Consider the following 19,302-nt stretch of genomic DNA (forward strand, 5'->3'; position numbering starts at 1 on the left):
TACTGTCTTTGACCTGTCAATATCTCAGACAGGGGATATTCCCAGCCCAACCTGAAGATGCCTGGGATTGCACCTGGGACCCTTTTCAGGCACAGCAGATGCTCTAACCACTGAGCCACGACCCTTCCCCTAAATGAAAGATCAACAGGAAAATGTGTAAACACTGCACAAGGAAATCAGGATGAATGTTCATTGTCATATAACTGCCTGTCAATGAATTCAAATGAATGCTCAACAGATACCATAGGTCTAACCTCTGCATAAAGCTTGTGCAAGTAAATTGAGATGAGTGCTGAATAAACAAGTCTTATCTGGAGGAGCCCCCATCAGTTTGTGTTCCTGCTGCTACTGCTGCTGGGCCTGAGTTCCCAGCGCTGCCCCTCTCCACATCAACACCTCTCTCGAAAATAAGGAAAAAAGGAAATGGTTCTCTTGTTTCCTCTTGACTTTGCATGACTAACTCAGCATGCAGTGATGACTTTGGGGGTTACAATGAAGGGTTAAGCCATACTTGATCAAACAGCAGGGCTGACATGACAGCAGGACAGAAGGGAAGACACCTCCTTGTTAACAACCCAGAGCTAATGAACCTTTTCCTCATTGCCTAAATGGGCATAAATAAATATACATACTCTGGGGGGGGGGGGCAGGGGGAATACTGGTTTTGAAAAAAAGGAGTCCCAAAAGAGCACCATGACCCAATGAAGGGAGTGGTGACTATCCCAGATGGGACCAGAAGGTCCTGCCCCCACAGCTGCCCATTCTTACCCATGCCATTGACATGGAAATGAGGACAAATTGATGGGAGACATTTCCATTGTAATGGATCTGTGGCAGGCAGGCCCACCCAGCCAGCCACCCACTGCCAGAATTATCCATCCTCCTCCTGCTGCCTGGAGGAAATGCTTGCAATGGATCACAGCACCAGGCCCTGGCTAATAAGATTAAACGGGCCATAAATAGCCCTTAATAGAGTGGAACAGCTCCCACATTCCCCTCCTTGTCCTGAGGCTTGCTTTACCTTTTTCAGAAAAAAAACTTATGAAAGTGGCAGGATATCTGAACATAGCCTATAGTTCAGATATTATTAATTAATTAACCTGTCCTTCCCCATAAGACCCCAGGGTGGATTACAGCAAAAAAGTATAATACAACAAAACAAATGAAATAATCCCATGTTTTCAGTCTGACTGGATTTCTCCTGCAACTTGAGATTTGTTGTTCAGTGAATATCTATTTAATAAGCATGTGAGTTCACAAATGTTAAACATTAAAAAGCAGGGTTGCTCATATTAAGTCCTCAGAGGAAAATATCCACAGTGCCAATGCCACATACATTTGAATTTACAGAATTCATTGTGAGGAACAATGCAGTTGCAGAAAGATATGAGCAAGTGATGTGTAGTAAGGGCTGGAGGTCATGAATAGAGGTCACAAAGAACAGACAGGTAGACATGCATGGCAGAGATTCTATCCTCATGACAGAGATATTTTTTACAGGCAGTGAAATCATAACTTGCATGAAGACAGTATACAATACAAGTGTGTACATCAAGCATCCAGCCAGATAAAAGGGTATTTCAATTATACATTAGTGTTCAGCAGATATAGAACTCTAAACATGCAGCCAGTGCCTTTGAATAAAGATCATTTGCTAGATAATCCATTTTCACATTGTAGAGGGCCTGTCATTGCAGCAAACCTGTGCTTTAGATTCTCCCATTTCAATCTCAAGTGATATTCTATAGAACCAGCTTCTTTCAGAATTCCTCCAAGCTCCTCTACATATGAGGCATCCATTGCTGCTCTCTCACTTTATTTACAAAAAATAAAAATCTGTAGTTAATATAAAGCTACAAATTAACTTTAATGTTTACTGATGTCTGCTGGTACCTACTCATTCTGAAAACATTTCTGCAATAATAATGTAAACATGCAACTGGAGCTATATATATACCGGTATGTGTCTCATTTTTTAGGTATAATTTTGTATTTAAAATATTCCTAACTCACAGAATAAATAATTGTAGACCCTATATAAAAGACAGTTACTTGTAATGTCAATATGTAGGGAGATCAGAACAAAATAATTATTTTAATTTCAAAGTAATTATATTATGAAATGTCACTAACAGAGGATAGGTCTACGCATAAAGTGAAGAGCAAATGTCAAACACTGAAGTTGTTCCAGATAAGGAACAATAGTTTGTTGGTTTAATGTTTTAATTAATAAAAATTTCACAAATACCACTTTGAAATTATCAAAAATTTAGCTGAATATTTGTTACACTAGCTGGATAAATACTATGAAAAATAAATTAATAAAACAGTATACTTGCCTTAAAATATGAACATATTTTGATAATAGAATATTTATTTCTTTGCTTGTATCTGTTAATATAAATATTTGTTTTAGTAAAAAGTAGGTGTAAAAGTTAATTAAGTGATATTTATTACGAGTTGATATAATTTTATATACGTCACCATTCAAAACTTTTTCTAGGGCTTCAGTTTTGAGAATTGCCTGGGAGCTTTCAGAAAGAGACAAATCCATTTTCTCAAAAGAAGACATTTGTGGATTTTCTGAAGATTCATTCTGTCAACAGAAAACAAACAATGGAAAGCTGGAATAACCTTTCAGCCTTGCAGAACTGTGCACATACTTTTTTTCACACCACACTTATCACATAATATGTGACTGTATGTGTCATAGAAAGGCATTTTTGGAAAAGAAAAAGAACCAAAACAGAAACTGCAATCATTTTACATTTAAAAAATAAAAATAGCTATTTAAAACTGCTCACCTTTTCTTCCTTTTTACGTTTTTTTCTATTTTCATCAGACTTTACTGGGTTACTTGTCATTGTTACCTGATAAAAAATGTAATGTCATATTTGATAAACAATATTTTTTTCCTGTGAAGGTATTGCAAGATGTAACTGCAAAATAATATCACAGTGCTGTCCTTACTCTAACAAAACTAGACAGAAACTTTAAAAAACAGGGACAAAATAATTTGCATAGCGACCAGTCCCAAGGTCTGTATTCAGGCAACAATTTTTACTTTACATGAATGGCACTGTTAACAGTTGTACAATTGTTTCCTAGAACCTATCACCCATCACTCACTGGAAACATTACAGTTTGAAACATGGAATAGATCAAAAGCAAGGAAAAACAAGAACTGCTGTTTAGGAAAAGAGTGAAATGGTATTTATTTGGAAATGAGGTTGGGCAGCTCTACTTAAACATATTGGCCCATCAATACTGAGAGGTTGAGCAGATCTAATCGGTTTATTTCACTGTGATGACCACCGCATGTTTCATATTTTCATTTGAATGTGCAGTCAAAGGAGTATAGCAGAGCTTTCCAAACTGTGTTGCGACACGTGTGTCGAATGCAGCGTGTCATTTTGTCATGCGAAAGCTCCCCGTGCTCCTTCCAGGGCTTGAAAAGGGTTACTTTAAACTCTGGTTTGCTAGTAAAACTAATCATGAGGGGGAAATGAATCCCTCATCAACATGGACAAACGCGCGCTCTTCTCCTTATTAAATGTAAACATCCTTCAATGGACACCCTTCAACTTTTATCATCTTCATATGCGTGCGTGTATTTCCACACGCTCCCTCCGCCCCTCGTGTGAATGCACCCCATGGGAGTTTTCCCGCATTTTCGCCCCCTCATCACCTCACACCTCCCTTAAATGCGGTGGTGGCGAAAGAAGGAAGAAGACCTCTCCGCGGATCCCCGCTTCCGAGCATGCGCATTCCCTGCAGCGCGCGGAATAGGCGGAGCGAGGGGGGCACGCGCCGCAGGGCTCAGCTACCCCTCCCTCCTCAAAATTTTTCTAGTGACCGTTAACGATCGGCTCGTGCTCAGGGAGTTTTGGCGGGAAGCGCGTGTCGTGTTTGCTGTCCTCAGCTAGGGAGAGAGAAGTCGAAGCGGAATAACGGTACAAATTGTCTTTAAGAGAGTTTATTTTGTTTGCAGCAAGCACGTTTGAGGCAGGTTTCCTGTATAGGAACTATGAAAAAAAGTTGTGAACCCTCCCTCAGAGCCAACTCAGGTCTCCTTTTATCCTGGAAGTTTATATATAATGACCTTGTTTACAAAATCTTATTTAAAGCCTTACTCATACTCAAAGTCAGCCCGTTGAAGTGAATGGAGATGACTAACTTTTCCAATTCTGTGAAGAATTTAGTGGGATGCAACCCAAAAACAGGTAGCCATGTTGACTCATTTGAGAAAGGAGAAGGCACAACAATAAAGTAATAGTGAGGACCAACTTTTATCAGGACAGCTTATGGGTTATTTATCCTTCAGCGACTTTTGAAGGTGTATTTATCTAATATGAAACTCCCAGTTTGTTTGGCTGTCATTTAAAAGCACAGAAGCAACATGCTGTCCGTTCAATTTGTTGCACCACATCAAACACCTAAGGTAAAGGTAAAGGTACCCCTGCCCGTACGGGCCAGTCTTGACAGACTCTGGGGTTGTGCGCCCATCTCACTTAAGAGGCCAGGGGCCAGCGCTGTCCGGAGACACTTCCGGGTCACGTGGCCAGCGTGACATCGCTGCTCTGGCCAGAGCCAGAGCCAGAGCCGCACACGGAAACGCCGTTTACCTTCCCGCTGGTAAGCGGTCCCTATTTATCTACTTGCACCCGGAGGTGCTTTCGAACTGCTAGGTTGGCAGGCGCTGGGACCGAGCAGCGGGAGCACACCCCGCCGCAGGGATTCGAACCACCGACCTTTCGATCGGCAAGCCCTAGGCACTGAGGCTTTAACCCACAGCGCCACCTGCGTCCCGACACCTATTTTCTCATAATTGCCCCATACACAAAATTGCACATTGCTCCATATTCTTAATCGAGGATCACTCCTTGCAGATTATGTTTTCAGAATTACAAGAAGAACAAATTACTACTGTGTGGGCAAGAAACCCATAAAATTACTACTGTGGGCAAGAAACCCATAAAAGAAATGGAGTGGCCCTCATAGTCAACAAAAGAGTGGCGAAAGCTGTACTGGGATGCAATCTCAAAAATGATAGAATGATCTCGATACGAATCCAAGGCAGACTTTTTAACATCACAGTAATCCAAGTTTATGCACCAACTACTGGTGCTGAAGAAACTGAAATTGACCAATCTTATGAAGACTTACAAGACCTTATAGAAGTGACACCAAAGAAGGATGTTCTTCTCATTATAGGGGACTGGAATGCTAAAGTAGGGAATCAAGAGATAAAAGGAACAACTGGCAAGTTTGGCCTTGGAGATCAAAACGAAGCAGGGCAAAGGCTAATAGAGTTCTGTCAAGAGAACAAGCTGGTCATCACAAACACTCTTTTCCAACAACACAGGAGACGACTCTACACATGGACATCAGCAGATGGGCAGCATCGAAATCAGATTGATTATATTCTCTGCAGCCAAAGATGGAGAAGCTCTATACAGTCAGCAAAAACAAGACCTGGAGCTGACTGTGGCTCAGATCATCAGCTTCTTATAGCAAAATTCAAGCTTAAACTGAAGAAAGTAGGAAAAACCACTGGGCCGGTAAGATACAATCTAAACCAAATCCCTTATGAATACACAGTGGAAGTGAGGAACAGATTTAAGGATTTAGATTTGCTGGACAGAGTGCCTGAAGAACTATGGGTGGAGGCTCGCAACATTATATAGGAGGCAGCAACGAAAACCATCCCAATGAAAAGGAAATGCAAGAAAGCAAAGTGGCTGTCCAATGAGGCCTTACAAATAGCGGGGGAGAGAAGGCAAGCAAAATGCGAGGGAGATAGTGAAAGATACAGAAAATTGAATGCAGATTTCCAAAAAATAGCAAGGAGAGACAAGAAGGCCTTCTTAAACGAGCAATGCAAAGAAATAGAGGAAAACAACAGAATGGGAAGAACCAGAGATCTGTTCAAGAAAATTGGAGATATGAAAGGAACATTTCGTACAAAGATTGCCATAATAAAGGACAGAAGTGGTAAGGACCTAACAGAAGCAGAAGACATCAAGAAGAGGTGGCAAGAATACACAGAGGAATTATACCAGAAAGAAACGGATGTCTCATATACCCCAGGTAGTGTGGTTGCTGACCTTGAGCCAGACATCCTGGAGAGTGAAGTCAAATGGGCCTTAGAAAGCACTGCAAATAACAAGGCCAGTGGAAGTGATGGTATTCCAGCTGAACTATTTAAAATTTTAAAAGATGATGCTGTTAAGGTGCTACACTCAATATGCCAGCAAGTTTGGAAAACTCAGCAGTGGCCAGAAGATTGGAGAAGATCAGTCTACATCCCAATCCCAAAGAAGGGCAGTGCCAAAGAATGCTCCAACTATCGCACAATTGCACTAATTTCTCACGCTAGCAAGGTTATGCTTAAAATTCTACAAGGAAGGCTCAAGCAGTATGTGGACCGAGAACTCCCAGAAGTGCAAGCTGGATTTAGAAGAGGCAGAGGAACCAGAGACCAAATTGCAAACATGCGCTGGATTATGGAGAAAGCTAGAGAGTTCCAGAAAGACATTTACTTCTGCTTCATTGACTATGCAAAAGCCTTTGACTGTGTCGACCATGGCAAACTATGGCAAGTTCTTAAAGAAATGGGAGTGCCTGATCACCTCATCTGTCTCCTGAGAAATCTCTATGTGGGACAAGAAGCTACAGTTAGAACTGGATAAGGAACAACTGACTGGTTCAAAATTGGGAAAGGAGTACGACAAGGCTGCATTTTGTCTCCCTGCTTATTTAACTTATATGCAGAATTCATCATGCGAAAGGCTGGGCTGGATGAATCCCTAGCCGGAATTAAGATTGCCGGAAGAAATATCAACAACCTCAGATATGCAGATGACACAACCTTGATGGCAGAAAGTGAGGAGGAATTAAAGAACCTTTTATTGAGGGTGAAAGAGGAGAGCGCAAAATATGGTCTGAAGCTCAACATAAAAAAAACAAAGATCATGGCCACTGGTCCCATCACCTCCTGGCAAATAGAAGGCGAAGAAATGGAGGCAGTGAGAGATTTTACTTTCTTGGGCTCCATGATCACTGCAGATGGTGACAGCAGCCACGAAATTAAAAGACGCCTGCTCCTTGGGAGGAAGGCGATGGCAAACCTAGACAGCATCTTAAAAAGCAGGGACATCACCTTGCCAACAAAGGTCCGTATAGTAAAAGCTATGGTTTTCCCAGTAGTGATGTATGGAAGTGAAAGCTGGACCATAAAGAAGGCTGATCGTCGAAGAATTGATGCTTTTGAATTATGGTGCTGGAGGAGACTCTTGAGAGTCCCATGGACTGCAATAAGATCAAACCTATCCATTCCTAAGGAAATCAGCCCTGAGTGCTCACTGGAAGGACAGATCCTGAAGCTGAGGCTCCAATACTTTGGCCACCTCATGAGAAGAGAAGACTCCCTGGAAAAGACCCTGATGTTGGGAAAGATGGAGGGCACAAGGAGAAGGGGATGACAGAGGACGAGATGGTTGGACAGTGTTCTCGAAGCTACCAGCATGAGTTTGACCAAACTGCGGGAGGCAGTGGAAGACAGAAGTGCCTGGCGTTCTCTGGTCCATGGGGTCACGAAGAGTCGGACATGACTAAACGACTAAACAACAACAAAACTGAGATACAGTGACTGGCCCAAAATCACTCAGTGAGTATCATGACTGAGTGCAAATTTGAACCCTTGGCCTCCCAGGTCCTAGTCTAACAAACTGCTACACCCTGCAACAACCCATTTGTGCTTACAAGTTTATTGTCAGTGCTGTAACAAGAACATGTGTTGATGGTGTAGAATTCATCAAGTTTATGTATGCTTATTGTGTGGGGAATCTTATCTGTGTTATTAGATTTTGCAAGCTGGGAATTCATGTGCCTGTTATTCCAGATTAATCCACACACAGATTGAAAGTGTGTTTGTGGCATGTTCCTCAGCTTCTAAATCTTTTCAGAAACAAATGAATCAGAAGAAGAGGAAATTGCAGAAGACAGAAGTATTGTATAAGAGACTACTACAGAAGTATTTCTTAGTTTTAAATGTTGCATAATAATTACTTTTTCCTACCAGCAGGTGGCTTCTTCACTGAAAGTTCTGTGTACTGACACCTCAGTTGTTGAGGGATACCCTTGAGGTGACTGCAGCTCCATTTCCGGAAAATGAGTTAAGATAGATGCAAGACAGTTTTCAGAAACCTGTGAGTGGAGAAATAAATCATGCATTAAACAATCGGAAAAGGTTTCCGACACAGAGCTAGGACTGCCAGCTTCTGAAGTGAAACATTTGGAGTCAATGCTCAATCCCCGGCATTTCCATCCACAACCTCTTTTCAATGTCAGAATGCAGCTCATGGGCAAGTAAAAAGCATTATTGAGCAGGGTCAGAGTGCACAGACTTTCCTGATCAAGGAATGTGACTAGCAAGCAACCATCAGCTCCATCACCACCCTTGAGAAATAAGCTACTCGTGAAAAAATGAGACGTGGCTACTGAGTGAGTATTTTAAGGAATTTGGTTCTCAAGTTTAGGAACAATGAGAAAAGATTAAGGATGGAGGCATATGCTACAATCCTAAATCATGTTTATGTAGCCCTTCCATCTTGTGCAGTCATTAGATTATTAAATGTTTAAATTTATTTCCCCTCTTTCATTAAAGTTCAGCAAAATAGGAAGGAACATAAGGCACTGCATTACATGAGTCGTCATACCATTGAGCTATCTAGCTCAGGACTGTCTGTGGGTGGTGGACTTCATGCTAGCAGGATCACCTTCGTTTTTGGAGACGCACCAACTACATTTAGAATTATAGAATTTGGAGGCCAGGGATTTGATATGAGTGGCAGAAATGAACTGACATGACAGTCGTTCCATACACAAACCCACGTCTGGTTACCTCCTCCACTTTCAGTTTTCTTCTTTTCAGTAGCAATAATGTTTGTTGTCGTTGTTTTGGGGTTTTTTGGGGGGGAGGGGGTCATTTTGTTGTTACTGTTATTCAACAATTGGAAGTCAGAAATCCTTCCCTATCTATGATCTCTTTTGTCCATCCTGGTCTACTGCAATGCCTAACAGCAGCTCTCCAATGTTTCATTGGAGATACAATAATCTTTCCCAACCCTGCCTGGAAATGCCAGTGAGTGACATAGTATATCCCCAAGTGCCATTCTGCTCCAATACCATCGGGCTCCTGCAAATTCCTTCCCAGGTGCATTCTGTCAGTATTGGTCAGTGAGTGGTAAAGAATGAGCTTTTGGATCCAGGTACCAGAATTGTATCATAAGGCACTTGAAGGACAACCCTGACCTAAATGTTACATTCCATTTTCTATGTTGGATCAGGATTTTCTGGCAACAAACCACTACTGCTTCATTACAGAACATGTAAACAAAATCATTCTAGGTTGGGACATTCTTGTATTCTCTGGTACTCAGGACCAAGTATTTCACATTAGTTTCAAAACATTTTACTTCTGGGCAGATGGGACATGCTTCTGATGTGAGTTTACTGGTGTCTGCTGTGGCCAGCCATGTGAAGAGAGAACACATCTCTTCTTCAAACTCAGTAGCATTCTGCAGACCTGAGGGCAACGTTGGCTTGAAGGGACAAATACAATTTCCATGGAAGGATCTTCTGACATGCAGCACCCCCTGCTGACCCTTTGGGGAATGTTCAAGAGTAAAGAAATTAATTAAAGTACAGCCACTAAAAATGCAGAAGGTTGGAGGGGACACAATTCTTTCAGTCCCGTATATGGAATGTAGGGAAATTGCTCATTTACATATCCAGCCAGCACAATCATGGCATTCTTTTACCTCCTCTAAAGACACTGAATCTTTTCCTTCAGTGCTTTCCTATCAGAGTGTTCCCTTTCTGTCACTATTGCACAACCTTCACAGTTCTGCTTCCTGCTGTTACCTTTGTTTAATCATTTGTTCAATGTTTCTTCAAGACCTTTAGTGAGATATATTTGCAGTTTTAAAGCATTTGGATTTATACCCCATTCTGTCAACAATGATCCTGGGCAGTCGGCACTAGTCATGGTCTTGGGAAGCTAGCAATGAGTGTAGTGTAGTGTAGTGTAGTGTAGTGTAGTGTAGTGTAGTGTAGTGTACAGGTTAAGAAAATGAACCAAAATTTGGGAAAGTTGAAGTTCAAATTTTTATTCCGCCAGAGGCAAGCCATTATCTCTAAGCCCCTGCCCCCATATGTAGCATGGAGGGGGGAATAATATATACATAATTTATAGTACTGTTTTCATTATTACTAAGGTAGTAATAAATACTGAACATTGTTAGGATTATAGGATGCTATCTTATACCAAATAAGACCATTGGTCCATCTAGCTCAGTATTGTCTATATTGGCTGGCAGTCAGTCTCCAGAGTTTTAGACAGCAATCTTTTTCTAAGTCCTACCAGGAGTTGCTGGAGATTGAAGTCTCAGGTGATAAATTTATTAGTCTTTAAGAAACCAGGAGACTTTTACAGTAGTTGTTCTTACTGAATGTGTTAAATGTTTGATTAAACTACCACTGTTTAATAAGGACACAAAAATGTATTCTACGAGTGATTTAATCTCTAGTTTAAGCATTTCCTTTCATAACCACTAGGTGGCGTGCTTGTGCTTCCAACAGTTAATTACCTGGTTGTGGCAGTCCCCATACAACAGTCACTGAGAAAAGCAAAACTGCCTTGGATGCATGTCCATTAGTTAGTGGTGAACCTCAGGCAGGGCCATCTTGCACATGAGACAAGGTAAGGAAGTTGTCTCAGGCTGCAGATTTGGTCTCTGAGGAGTGTACCTCATCTTTGCCACCTCCCCCAGGCCCACCTATTGCCTCTTCTCCCGGGCTCTCCTGCAGCTGCCCTCGGCCTGCTCCAGGGAGCGCTGCAGAGGAGGAGGAGGCGGGGGGGGGGCAGTGGAAGGGGAAGCAGCAGCAGGTGTGGGGAGGCATTTTCTGTTTTGCCTGAAGTGAGAAACATCCTAGGCTGACCCTGGCCTTGGGACAAGTTTGTCTGAAAGACTGCTTTCAGTACAAACATGTTTGACCACTTAGGTCAGTAGTGGGGAACCTCAGACCCAGTGCTTCAATTTGACTCTAGGCCAGGGGTCAGCAAACTTTTTCAGCAGGGGGCTGGTCCACTGTCCCTCAGACCTTGTGGGGGGCCAGACTATTTGGGGGGGGGAATGAACAAATTCCTATGCCCCACAAATAACCCAGAGATGCATTTTAAATAAAAGGGCACATTCTACTCATGTAAAAACACGCTGATTCCCAGACTATCCACAGGCTGGATTGAGAAGGCAATTGGGCCGGATCCAGCCCCCAGGCCTTAGTTTGCCTACCCATGCTCTAGGCTCTATCTGGCCCACAGACATTTATATTAATTGTTTTGTCCATTTTTGCTTCTGATCATGCCTAGTTTGTCTGTCCATTGGCATGTGCACCCTCCCAAAAGATTGCCCAGAATAAAATACAGTTTTCTATCTGAAAATGTTCTTTTCTCCTGATTCAGTAAAGGTTCTTTACTCTTAATGGTGGCATCATGCTCTACAGATCACTGGAATGGGCGTTTTCCATGTTTGCCATCAGTTGTTTTACATTTGTCCAGGCATTTCCTGACCTCCAAGATCAAATTTTTCACTTCTGTATTTCTGCCACTACATTTTACTATGTTTTTATGATGTGTTTAACACTTTTGTACCTTGTTATGTTTTATTATGTATTGTGAACCCTTAGGTTTTAATACTAAAGGGTCGAGAAATTTTCTAAACAAATAAATAATATTCTAATCATGCTAAACTTAGGTTGACTCAATTGCTGAATTGGAGACTGTCTATTGCTGTATATATGAGTCAGTTAACGTGGTTGGATTTATTGTGGCATAAGCTTTTTCGGGGACAGAGCCCACCTCAGGATGCTCTCCTAGTTTGTAGGTATCAAACTATGAGGACATAGAGAAAAGTTTTGTTTCCTGTCTCCCAAATGAGAAAAAACTGCCAATGTATGTGTGGTGGGATAATGAGCTGCTTGTGCGTTGAAGCTGGATCCCTCAGAGCTCACTCAGTGTAGTGAAACCCTGCCTTGAGCGGAGCCCTTCAGCATGGCTCCGTCAGTCGCTGGTAGAATCTGACAGTGGGCGTTTGCGGAAACGTTTCCAACATAAAAGCTGTTTCACGGACATGCGCCTCCTGGATTCCCTGCGTGACAGTTTCCGGCGGGGGGTGGGGGTCCTTAAAGGCTGTTCTGATACCTCCTCACTGTTCTCACTGGAAGTATCCCAGAGCCTCCCCTCCGACTCCCTTTCCTTTGGAGCTCCCGCACTCCCCCTACTGGTTCCCTCTTCTGCTGAAGAAGTGTCTCTCCTATTCTCCTGAAGCCTTCTCACCACCTGTCCTTCCGATGGCAGTTCCCTGACATCCACCTCCCCCCCAGGGCCCCCTTCACCCCCTCCCGCCTCTTCTCTTACTGGCGGCGAGGACGGAAATCCCTGGAAGGAACTCCCCTCATCCTCCGAGGATTCAAACACTTCTAACCACGGCCTTCCGCCTCTTTCCCCCTCTTCCTCTCCTTCGTCGGAATCTGTTTCCACCTCCACTCCCGACTCTGGGAACCCTTCAAACTCCCCTTCCTCATCTGTAGTCCCGAAGTGTTCCCTCCTAAACCTTGCCACTGGTTGTGGTTTCCTTGGGAAACGCCGATGAAACGTTTCTATTAAAATCTCGTCTTTGACTTCCTCTGCCGGTACCCATGTGTTTTCTGACTCTTCCTCCCCCTCCCATTCTACCAAGTATTCCACCTGATTCCCCTTCCACCTGGAATCAATGATCCCTGCCACATCCATGTTGCGTTCTCTCTCTTCTATGACGGGTGTCCGGGTGACCTCCCTCTCATGTTCCCCCCACTCACATCCCTCTCTGTATGGCGACAGTAATGACCTGTGAAATACTGGGTGCAATTTCATGTGACTGGGCAATCGGAGTTTGAATGCTACTGGGTTGACCTGCTGTATGACCTCAAAGGGTCCCAACCGTTTGGGTCTCAATTTCTTACACCCTCCCTTGAACGGCAGTCCTTGGGTGGATAGCCACACCCGGTTACCCACCCTTATGGTTTCGCCTTCCCTCCTATTTCTGTCTGCTTGCTTCTTATATTCTTCTTTGGCTTTCTCTAAGTTGAGTTGGAGCTGACGGTGGATCGCTTCCATCTCTTCAACAAAATTTTCCGCTGCAGGTACACTCCACCTTCCCCCGCCCTCTCCTGGAAACGCCCGAGGATGACACCCATAATTGGCTAGAAAGGGACTCATCCCTGTGGACACGTTCTCCGCGTTGTTGTAGGCAAATTCTGCCAGAGGTAACCAGTCTACCCAATCAGTTTCTCTGTCCTTTACATAACACCTCAGATATTGTTGCAAAACCCCGTTTGCCCTTTCTGCTTGCCCATTTGTTTCTGGGTGCCTGGCGGTGGAAAAACTTACCTCCACATGCAACATGCTCATTAGTTTCCTCCAGAACCTAGAAGTAAATTGTTTTCCTCTGTCGCTCAAAACCCTCAAGGGGGCGCCATGCAACCTAAAAATGTGCTCCACAAACAACCTTGCGGTTTCTTCCGCTGTCACTGCATGTGAACAAGCTATAAAGTGGCACATCTTAGTTAGTAGATCTACCACCACCATGACCGCGGTTTTCCCTTTGGATCTCGGTAGATCGGTCATGAAGTCTATGGATACCATCTCCCATGGCCTTTCTGGGGTGGGTAAGGGTTCTAATAACCCTGCTGGCGCCAACCTCTCTCCCTTTGCTCTTTGGCACCTGTCGCATCCCCTGACATACTCCCGCACGTCTTCCCGCACCTTGGGCCACCAAAACTCCCTGGTAACCAACCACATGGTCTTGTGCTGCCCGAAGTGCCCCGCCGTGGGGCTGTCATGCAACTGTTTAAGCACCCGCCCTCTTAGTTCCCCACCTGGTATGTAGAGCGCCCCTTTGTAATATAGTTTTCCGTTCTTTTCCTCAAACCCCCCTGCGTTCTCACCTGTCTCCCTGAGTTCCCTAAGTTTCTCTTGGGCATATTCATCGTTTTCAATACCCTCTACCAGTTCTCTTTGCCCCACCAATGCCGCCCCACAAACCCAGTGGTCCTCTGAGATGATATGTCTTTCTTCCGCCCCTCCTTCCCCCTCCAAGTACTCAGGTTTTCTGGAGAGAGCGTCCGCCCTGACATTCTCAGCCCCTGGCACGTAGCGAATTTCAAAATTGAACTTGGAGAACTCTTGCGCTCATCTTACTTGTCTCTGGTTCAATACTCGGGCTGTTCTCCAGTATTCTAGATTTTTGTGGTCTGTCCGCACTTGAACCTTGTGTTGCGCCCCAATCAACAGGTGTCTCCATCTCTTGAACGCTTCGTGGACAGCGAGTAATTCTCTGTCGTACACTGTATAATTCCTCTCAGACTTGTTCAATTTCCTCGAGAAGAAGGCACACGGCCTCCATTCCGACGTATTCGCTCCTGGCTGCAGGAGCACGGCGCCCACCGCTCTGTCAGACGCGTCGGTTTCCACCCTCATCGGCTGCTGCAGATCCACGTGTAAGAGTTGTTCTTCCGAAGCAAACGCCCTCTTTAAACTTTCGAAAGCTCGCTGCGCTTCTTCCGTCCAGACAAATTTCTTCTTACTGCTGAGACAATCCGTGATGGGGGCTGTTAAATGGGCGAAGTTCTTGATGAACTTCCGATAGAAGTTTCCGAACCCCAAAAACCTCTGCACATCTTTCTTAGTTTTCGGTGGCCTCCATTCCAGCACCGCTTGCACCTTGCTAGGATCCATGGCCAGCCCCTTGTCCGACAACCGGTACCCAAGGAATTCCACCTCCCTGGTGTGAAACTGACACTTCTCCAGTTTCACCCACAGCTGGTTTTCTTGCAGTTTGCTCAGTACTTCTCGTACATCTCGCACATGCTGCTCTTCATCCTCTGAGTACACCAGTACATCGTCCAAGAACGCAGCGCAGTTCTTGTACAGCAATGGTCCTAGTACGTGATTCATGAATGATTGAAATACTGCTGAACCCGCCTGGAGGCCGAAAGGCATAACGCAGTACTCAAATGCCCCCAAGGGGGTGAACATAGTGGTTTTCCACTCATCTCCCTTTCTCATACGTATCAGGTTATACGCCCCCCTCAGGTCCAGCTTGGTAAAAATCTTCCCTTTTCTCACCCGGGTCAGAATGTCATCGATTCTGGGCATAGGGAAGGTCACGGGTTCGGACACTGCGTTTAGGGCCCTGAAATCCACAATTAATCTCGGTTTGTCCGAGTTTTTTTTGTCTACAAAGAACACTGGGCTACCCCCCACCGCTCGTGACTCCCTGATGAACCCACGCTTGAGGTTTTTGTCAATAAACTCCCTTAGCTCCTGCATCTCTCTGTCAGACATTGCATACACCTTGCCCACTGGCAATTGCGCTCCTGGAAGTAAGTTGATTTGGCAGTCAAAGGGTCTGTGCGGGGGTAGTTTATCTGCTTCCCTTTCGCTGAAGACGTCGGCAAAATCTGCATATTGTCGTGGTACCCTACCTTGATCCATTGCTTCTATCTTTGCTAACGTGGCCTGAGTGCCTACTTGGCCCCCTTTTTCTGTGCAGTGTCCCATACAATGTGCTGACCCAAAGGAAACCACTCTCTGATGCCATCCCACAAGCGGATCATGCAGCGCTAGCCAGCTCATCCCCAAAATGATGGGCGCTCCTCCCAACGTGGCTATATTAAACGCTATCCGTTCCGTGTGTCTTGCCACCCTCATTGTCATGGGGACAGTCTGCTGGTCTACTTCTCCCCCCAACAGTGCCCTCCCATCAATCGTGGTCACCTGCAGGGGATTTTTTAAAGGAATGGTCTGTATCTGATGGGCGGCTGCAAACTCCTTACTCATAAAGTTGCAGGAGCTGCCTGAGTCTAATAGCGCCTTCACTTTTAGTGGGTGTCCGTTTGCCAGCTCCAGCAATACCTCTATTACAAGAGCTGGTCTTGGGGGTTCTGGCGTGGGCACATTTACTGTTCCTTGGCCTGGCTGCTGTGCCCCGTCGGTGGCAGCCAGGCGTTGGCTTTTACTTGCTCCTTAGCTCCTTCTCCCTCCTCCCCAACAGCTCCCGCCATTCCTTGCCATTCCTTTCTTTGCGGACAAACTCTGGCAAAATGACCTGGCTGTTGGCAGAGAAAACATTTCTTGGCGCCTTTTCCCTCCTTCTTCCGCCCTTCACTGGGGTTTGAAATTGCGCGCGCGCGCGCTGTTCCGATTTCCATCGGCTCTGCTGGCAGAGAAGGCTGCTCTGGCATCTCTGGAATGCGGAAATCCCTCCAACGCTCCCCTTTCCCTTCCCGCTTCTCCAAGGCTCTGGCCTCCTGGCGTGATCCTATGGCCAGCGCTGATTTAGTCAGATGGTCCATAGACTCCGCCCTGGGCCCCCGGGAAAGTTCGTCTTTCACTGCCGAAGATAGTCCTTCTTCGAACAGCATTTGTATCGGTTCCGCTGACAAATCCCATCCTAATTTATGGATCAACATGGTGAACTCAGTCCAGTACTCACGGACAGATCGGTTCCCTTGTTTACACGCCATTAACTGCCTGCGCGCCACTCCCTGCTCAATCTCGCTGGAAAACATCAGATCCATGGCGCGAAAAAACTTCCTTGTGTCCCTTAGGGCTTCATTATTGGCTGCCATTAGTGGCCTCACCCAATCTTTGGCCCCGCCTTCGAGATGCCCAATCACATAAGCAACCCTCGAATCCTCATCAGGAAAATCATCAAACTGCAGATTGAGGGCATATTGCATCTCTGTCCTGAAGGCTTGATAATTCCTGGGATCACCCCCAAACTTCTGCACCAGTCCTGGCACTTTCCTCGAGAGCTGGGCGGCTTTCCCCTTTTCTGCATCATGAGCCCTCCTCTCCTCCAGCCTCGCCGTTTGCAGAGCTAACTGTACCTCCAACATCCTGTACCTTTCTTCCAGGCTAGGACCGGCTGCAGCTGCTCCCCCATCTCCGGCTCCGGCTGGGTTGCTCATGATGCCTCTCTTTGCACAAGCTGCTTTCAGGGACTGTCAGATTGCTGTGGTGGGATAATGAGCTGCTTGTGCGTTGAAGCTGGATCCCTCAGAGCTCACTCAGTGTAGTGAAACCCTGCCTTGAGCGGAGCCCTTCAGCATGGCTCCGTCAGTCGCTGGTAGAATCTGACAGTGGGCGTTTGCGGAAACGTTTCCAACATAAAAGCTGTTTCACGGACATGCGCCTCCTGGATTCTCTGCGTGACAGTTTCCGGCGGGGGGTGGGGGTCCTTAAAGGCTGTTCTGATACCTCCTCACTGTTCTCACTGGAAGTATCCCAGAGCCTCCCCTCCGACTCCCTTTCCTTTGGAGCTCCCGCACTCCCCCTACTGGTTCCCTCTTCTGCTGAAGAAGTGTCTCTCCTATTCTCCTGAAGCCTTCTCACCACCTGTCCTTCCGATGGCAGTTCCCTGACAGTATGATATATCAGTGGTATGTAGTGTACTAATGAAGATCAGATCTGACCATATTAGGTGTGATATACTTCATATAGGTGGCCCCTGATGATAAATTGGCATAGCAAGTTGAATAGTGTAAATTAAATGGTCCTAAAGAGGGACAATTGCTTTCTCAGGTAGGCAAGCTGCTCCCAGACTTGGTGTGAAATTTGCTGGCAAGTTATAATTCAGCAGCTGTAGGCTGGAGTCTCTCTTTGAAGGAGAACAAATAATTGTTGAAGAATGATACATAATGTCTCCCAATTTACATCACAATAATATTGTGATACTCCACACACCTTCTCAAATAAGATAAAGATTGCAGTCTAAAATAGTTTAAAATCATAAATGCATATTTTAAAAACTATCCAAAAGCCACAGCAGAGCAAGACCTTTATTAGTAGCAACTGAAATGTCATAAAGTATGGTTTGTATGGTTTTATATACTATTGTAAACCAATTTGATACTTTGCTATGAAATAGCAGTAGTATATAAATATTTTTTATAAGTAAATAAAATAAAAGTATGTAATCTTCTCCAGTGCTTTTCTTCAGGCTGGATGTCAAGTAAACCTACAAAAAGGTTAGGAAAGAGGTAGCTGGGCATGATGGAGAAGGCCCAAAGACTGCAGCCTGTAAACATCTTAAGATGGAGTACAGAACATGTCATGCAGACTTAATTTGCTTAGCTCACACCAATTTGCTTCAATGGCAACTGGGACAAAAAAAACCCACAACAGTGAATAACAAATAATGCATTATTATCATCAGGATAAACACTATTTTTAAATGTCTTGTCCTTTAAGGTTCTTCAAGCTTGTGTTTCTGCTGTAATAATAGATATAAAAACTCAGTCTAGAATCTGGCTGAATACGTTTTTTTTACTGTAGCACTTAACTGAAATTAGTTCAGGATGCTGCAGGGATTGTCCATCTTAGATGCTTGTTGGTTCAGTGAGAAAATTTTAGACACTATATTCAGTGCTCTTACAGCTACTTCCTTTTATATGGTGATACGTGTATCTTTACGTTCTTCAAAATATGGGTAAATGTGCTGCATTTGGGGCCCGTCTGGCTGATTCTGAGGCCCTCGACTTCTTTCCCAAGAACTTGTCTGATGGCAACAGTGCTTTTAAGCTCCTCCCCTCATAACTAAGCCATGGAAACCCTCTTTCATGCCTACATGGAATACTCCATTGGGGTCTGTTCAATCTTGATTAGCTCTGCTCCAGAAATGGCTGAATTTCACAGTCTATTTAGAATTTTTGTGTTTGCAAGTGCACATGCACAAAGTGCTGCACCAGTTCCATTTGAAGTGTGGGGCAGAGATCCCAGGCATCCTAGAAGCAATGGATGGGGTACAGCTGCTAGCATCCTAGTTATCTTAAGAGAGGTGTCACCAGTGTGGCATAAGTGCCCACATAGGCTTCTCTGGTTCCCACAGGTTCCCCTCCCTCTATTGAAATTAGGCTTGAAAGAAGCATTCTAGTGTCGCCTGTAGGGTGTTGCAGGGTGTGCTGGCTTGCAGAGGTGGTGACAGTTTCTCTGGTTTGCAAACATACTCACAAAAAGGTTGGCAACCTCTGTGTTAAGAAATAACATACTTTTTCTTCAGAACACTTGAACTCTCCTGATCAATTCCATAATGTCTGTTAAAGTAGAGATTGTATGCTGGGAGCCAGACCTCTGTGTGTGTGTGTGTGTGTGTGTGTTTGGTCTTTTGACTCAGAGAAAAAAGACACAGACACCAA

The 19,302-nt window shown here is 44.6% G+C and overlaps 1 protein-coding gene and 1 long non-coding RNA gene across 5 annotated transcripts in view; one reads left to right on the forward strand and one right to left on the reverse strand.

Annotated features, from left to right (window-relative positions):
* Positions 1–1,214: 1,214 nt before the first annotated feature.
* TEX12 (testis expressed 12) lies at positions 1,215–7,902 on the reverse strand. Of its 3 annotated transcripts, none has more exons than XM_079969659.1 (5): positions 7,765–7,902; positions 2,805–2,870; positions 2,485–2,596; positions 2,340–2,391; positions 1,215–1,813 (listed from the first exon to the last, which is right to left on the reverse strand). In XM_079969659.1, the coding sequence occupies exons 1-5, from the start codon at positions 7,885–7,887 to the stop codon at positions 1,648–1,650; spliced, it is 519 nt and encodes a 172-aa protein (XP_079825785.1). In that variant the 5' UTR covers positions 7,888–7,902; the 3' UTR covers positions 1,215–1,647. The 3 variants fall into 3 exon arrangements, with proteins under 3 accessions (XP_079825785.1, XP_079825787.1, XP_079825786.1); XM_079969661.1 differs by lacking the exon at positions 7,765–7,902 and adding an exon at positions 3,735–3,797; XM_079969660.1 differs by lacking the exon at positions 7,765–7,902 and adding an exon at positions 3,689–3,797.
* LOC307212437 overlaps positions 3,843–19,302 on the forward strand; it is a 115,992-nt gene continuing 100,532 nt past the window's right edge. For both annotated transcript variants that reach the window (XR_013836993.1, XR_013836994.1), the window contains exons 1-2: positions 3,843–3,953; positions 8,084–8,505. This is a non-coding gene — a long non-coding RNA (uncharacterized lncRNA). The remainder of the gene's footprint in view (positions 3,954–8,083; positions 8,506–19,302) is intronic.

Source organism: Podarcis cretensis, assembly GCF_951804945.1.
Source record: "Podarcis cretensis genome assembly, chromosome: 1".
NCBI classification, from domain to species: domain Eukaryota; kingdom Metazoa; phylum Chordata; class Lepidosauria; order Squamata; family Lacertidae; genus Podarcis; species Podarcis cretensis.

What these genes read in the sequence shown, in the direction of transcription:
- TEX12 (XM_079969659.1), bottom strand. Translation starts at nt 7,887, where the DNA reads ATGAATTCCCAGCTTGCAAAATCTAATAACACAGATAAGATTCCCCAC. An exon ending in ACAGCACTGACAATAAACTT is followed by an intron (nt 2,871 to 7,764) that starts GTAAGCACAAAT and finishes ATTTTTTATCAG; the next exon opens with GTAACAATGACAAGTAACCC. An exon ending in AACGTAAAAAGGAAGAAAAG is followed by an intron (nt 2,597 to 2,804) that starts GTGAGCAGTTTT and finishes TTCTGTTGACAG; the next exon opens with AATGAATCTTCAGAAAATCC.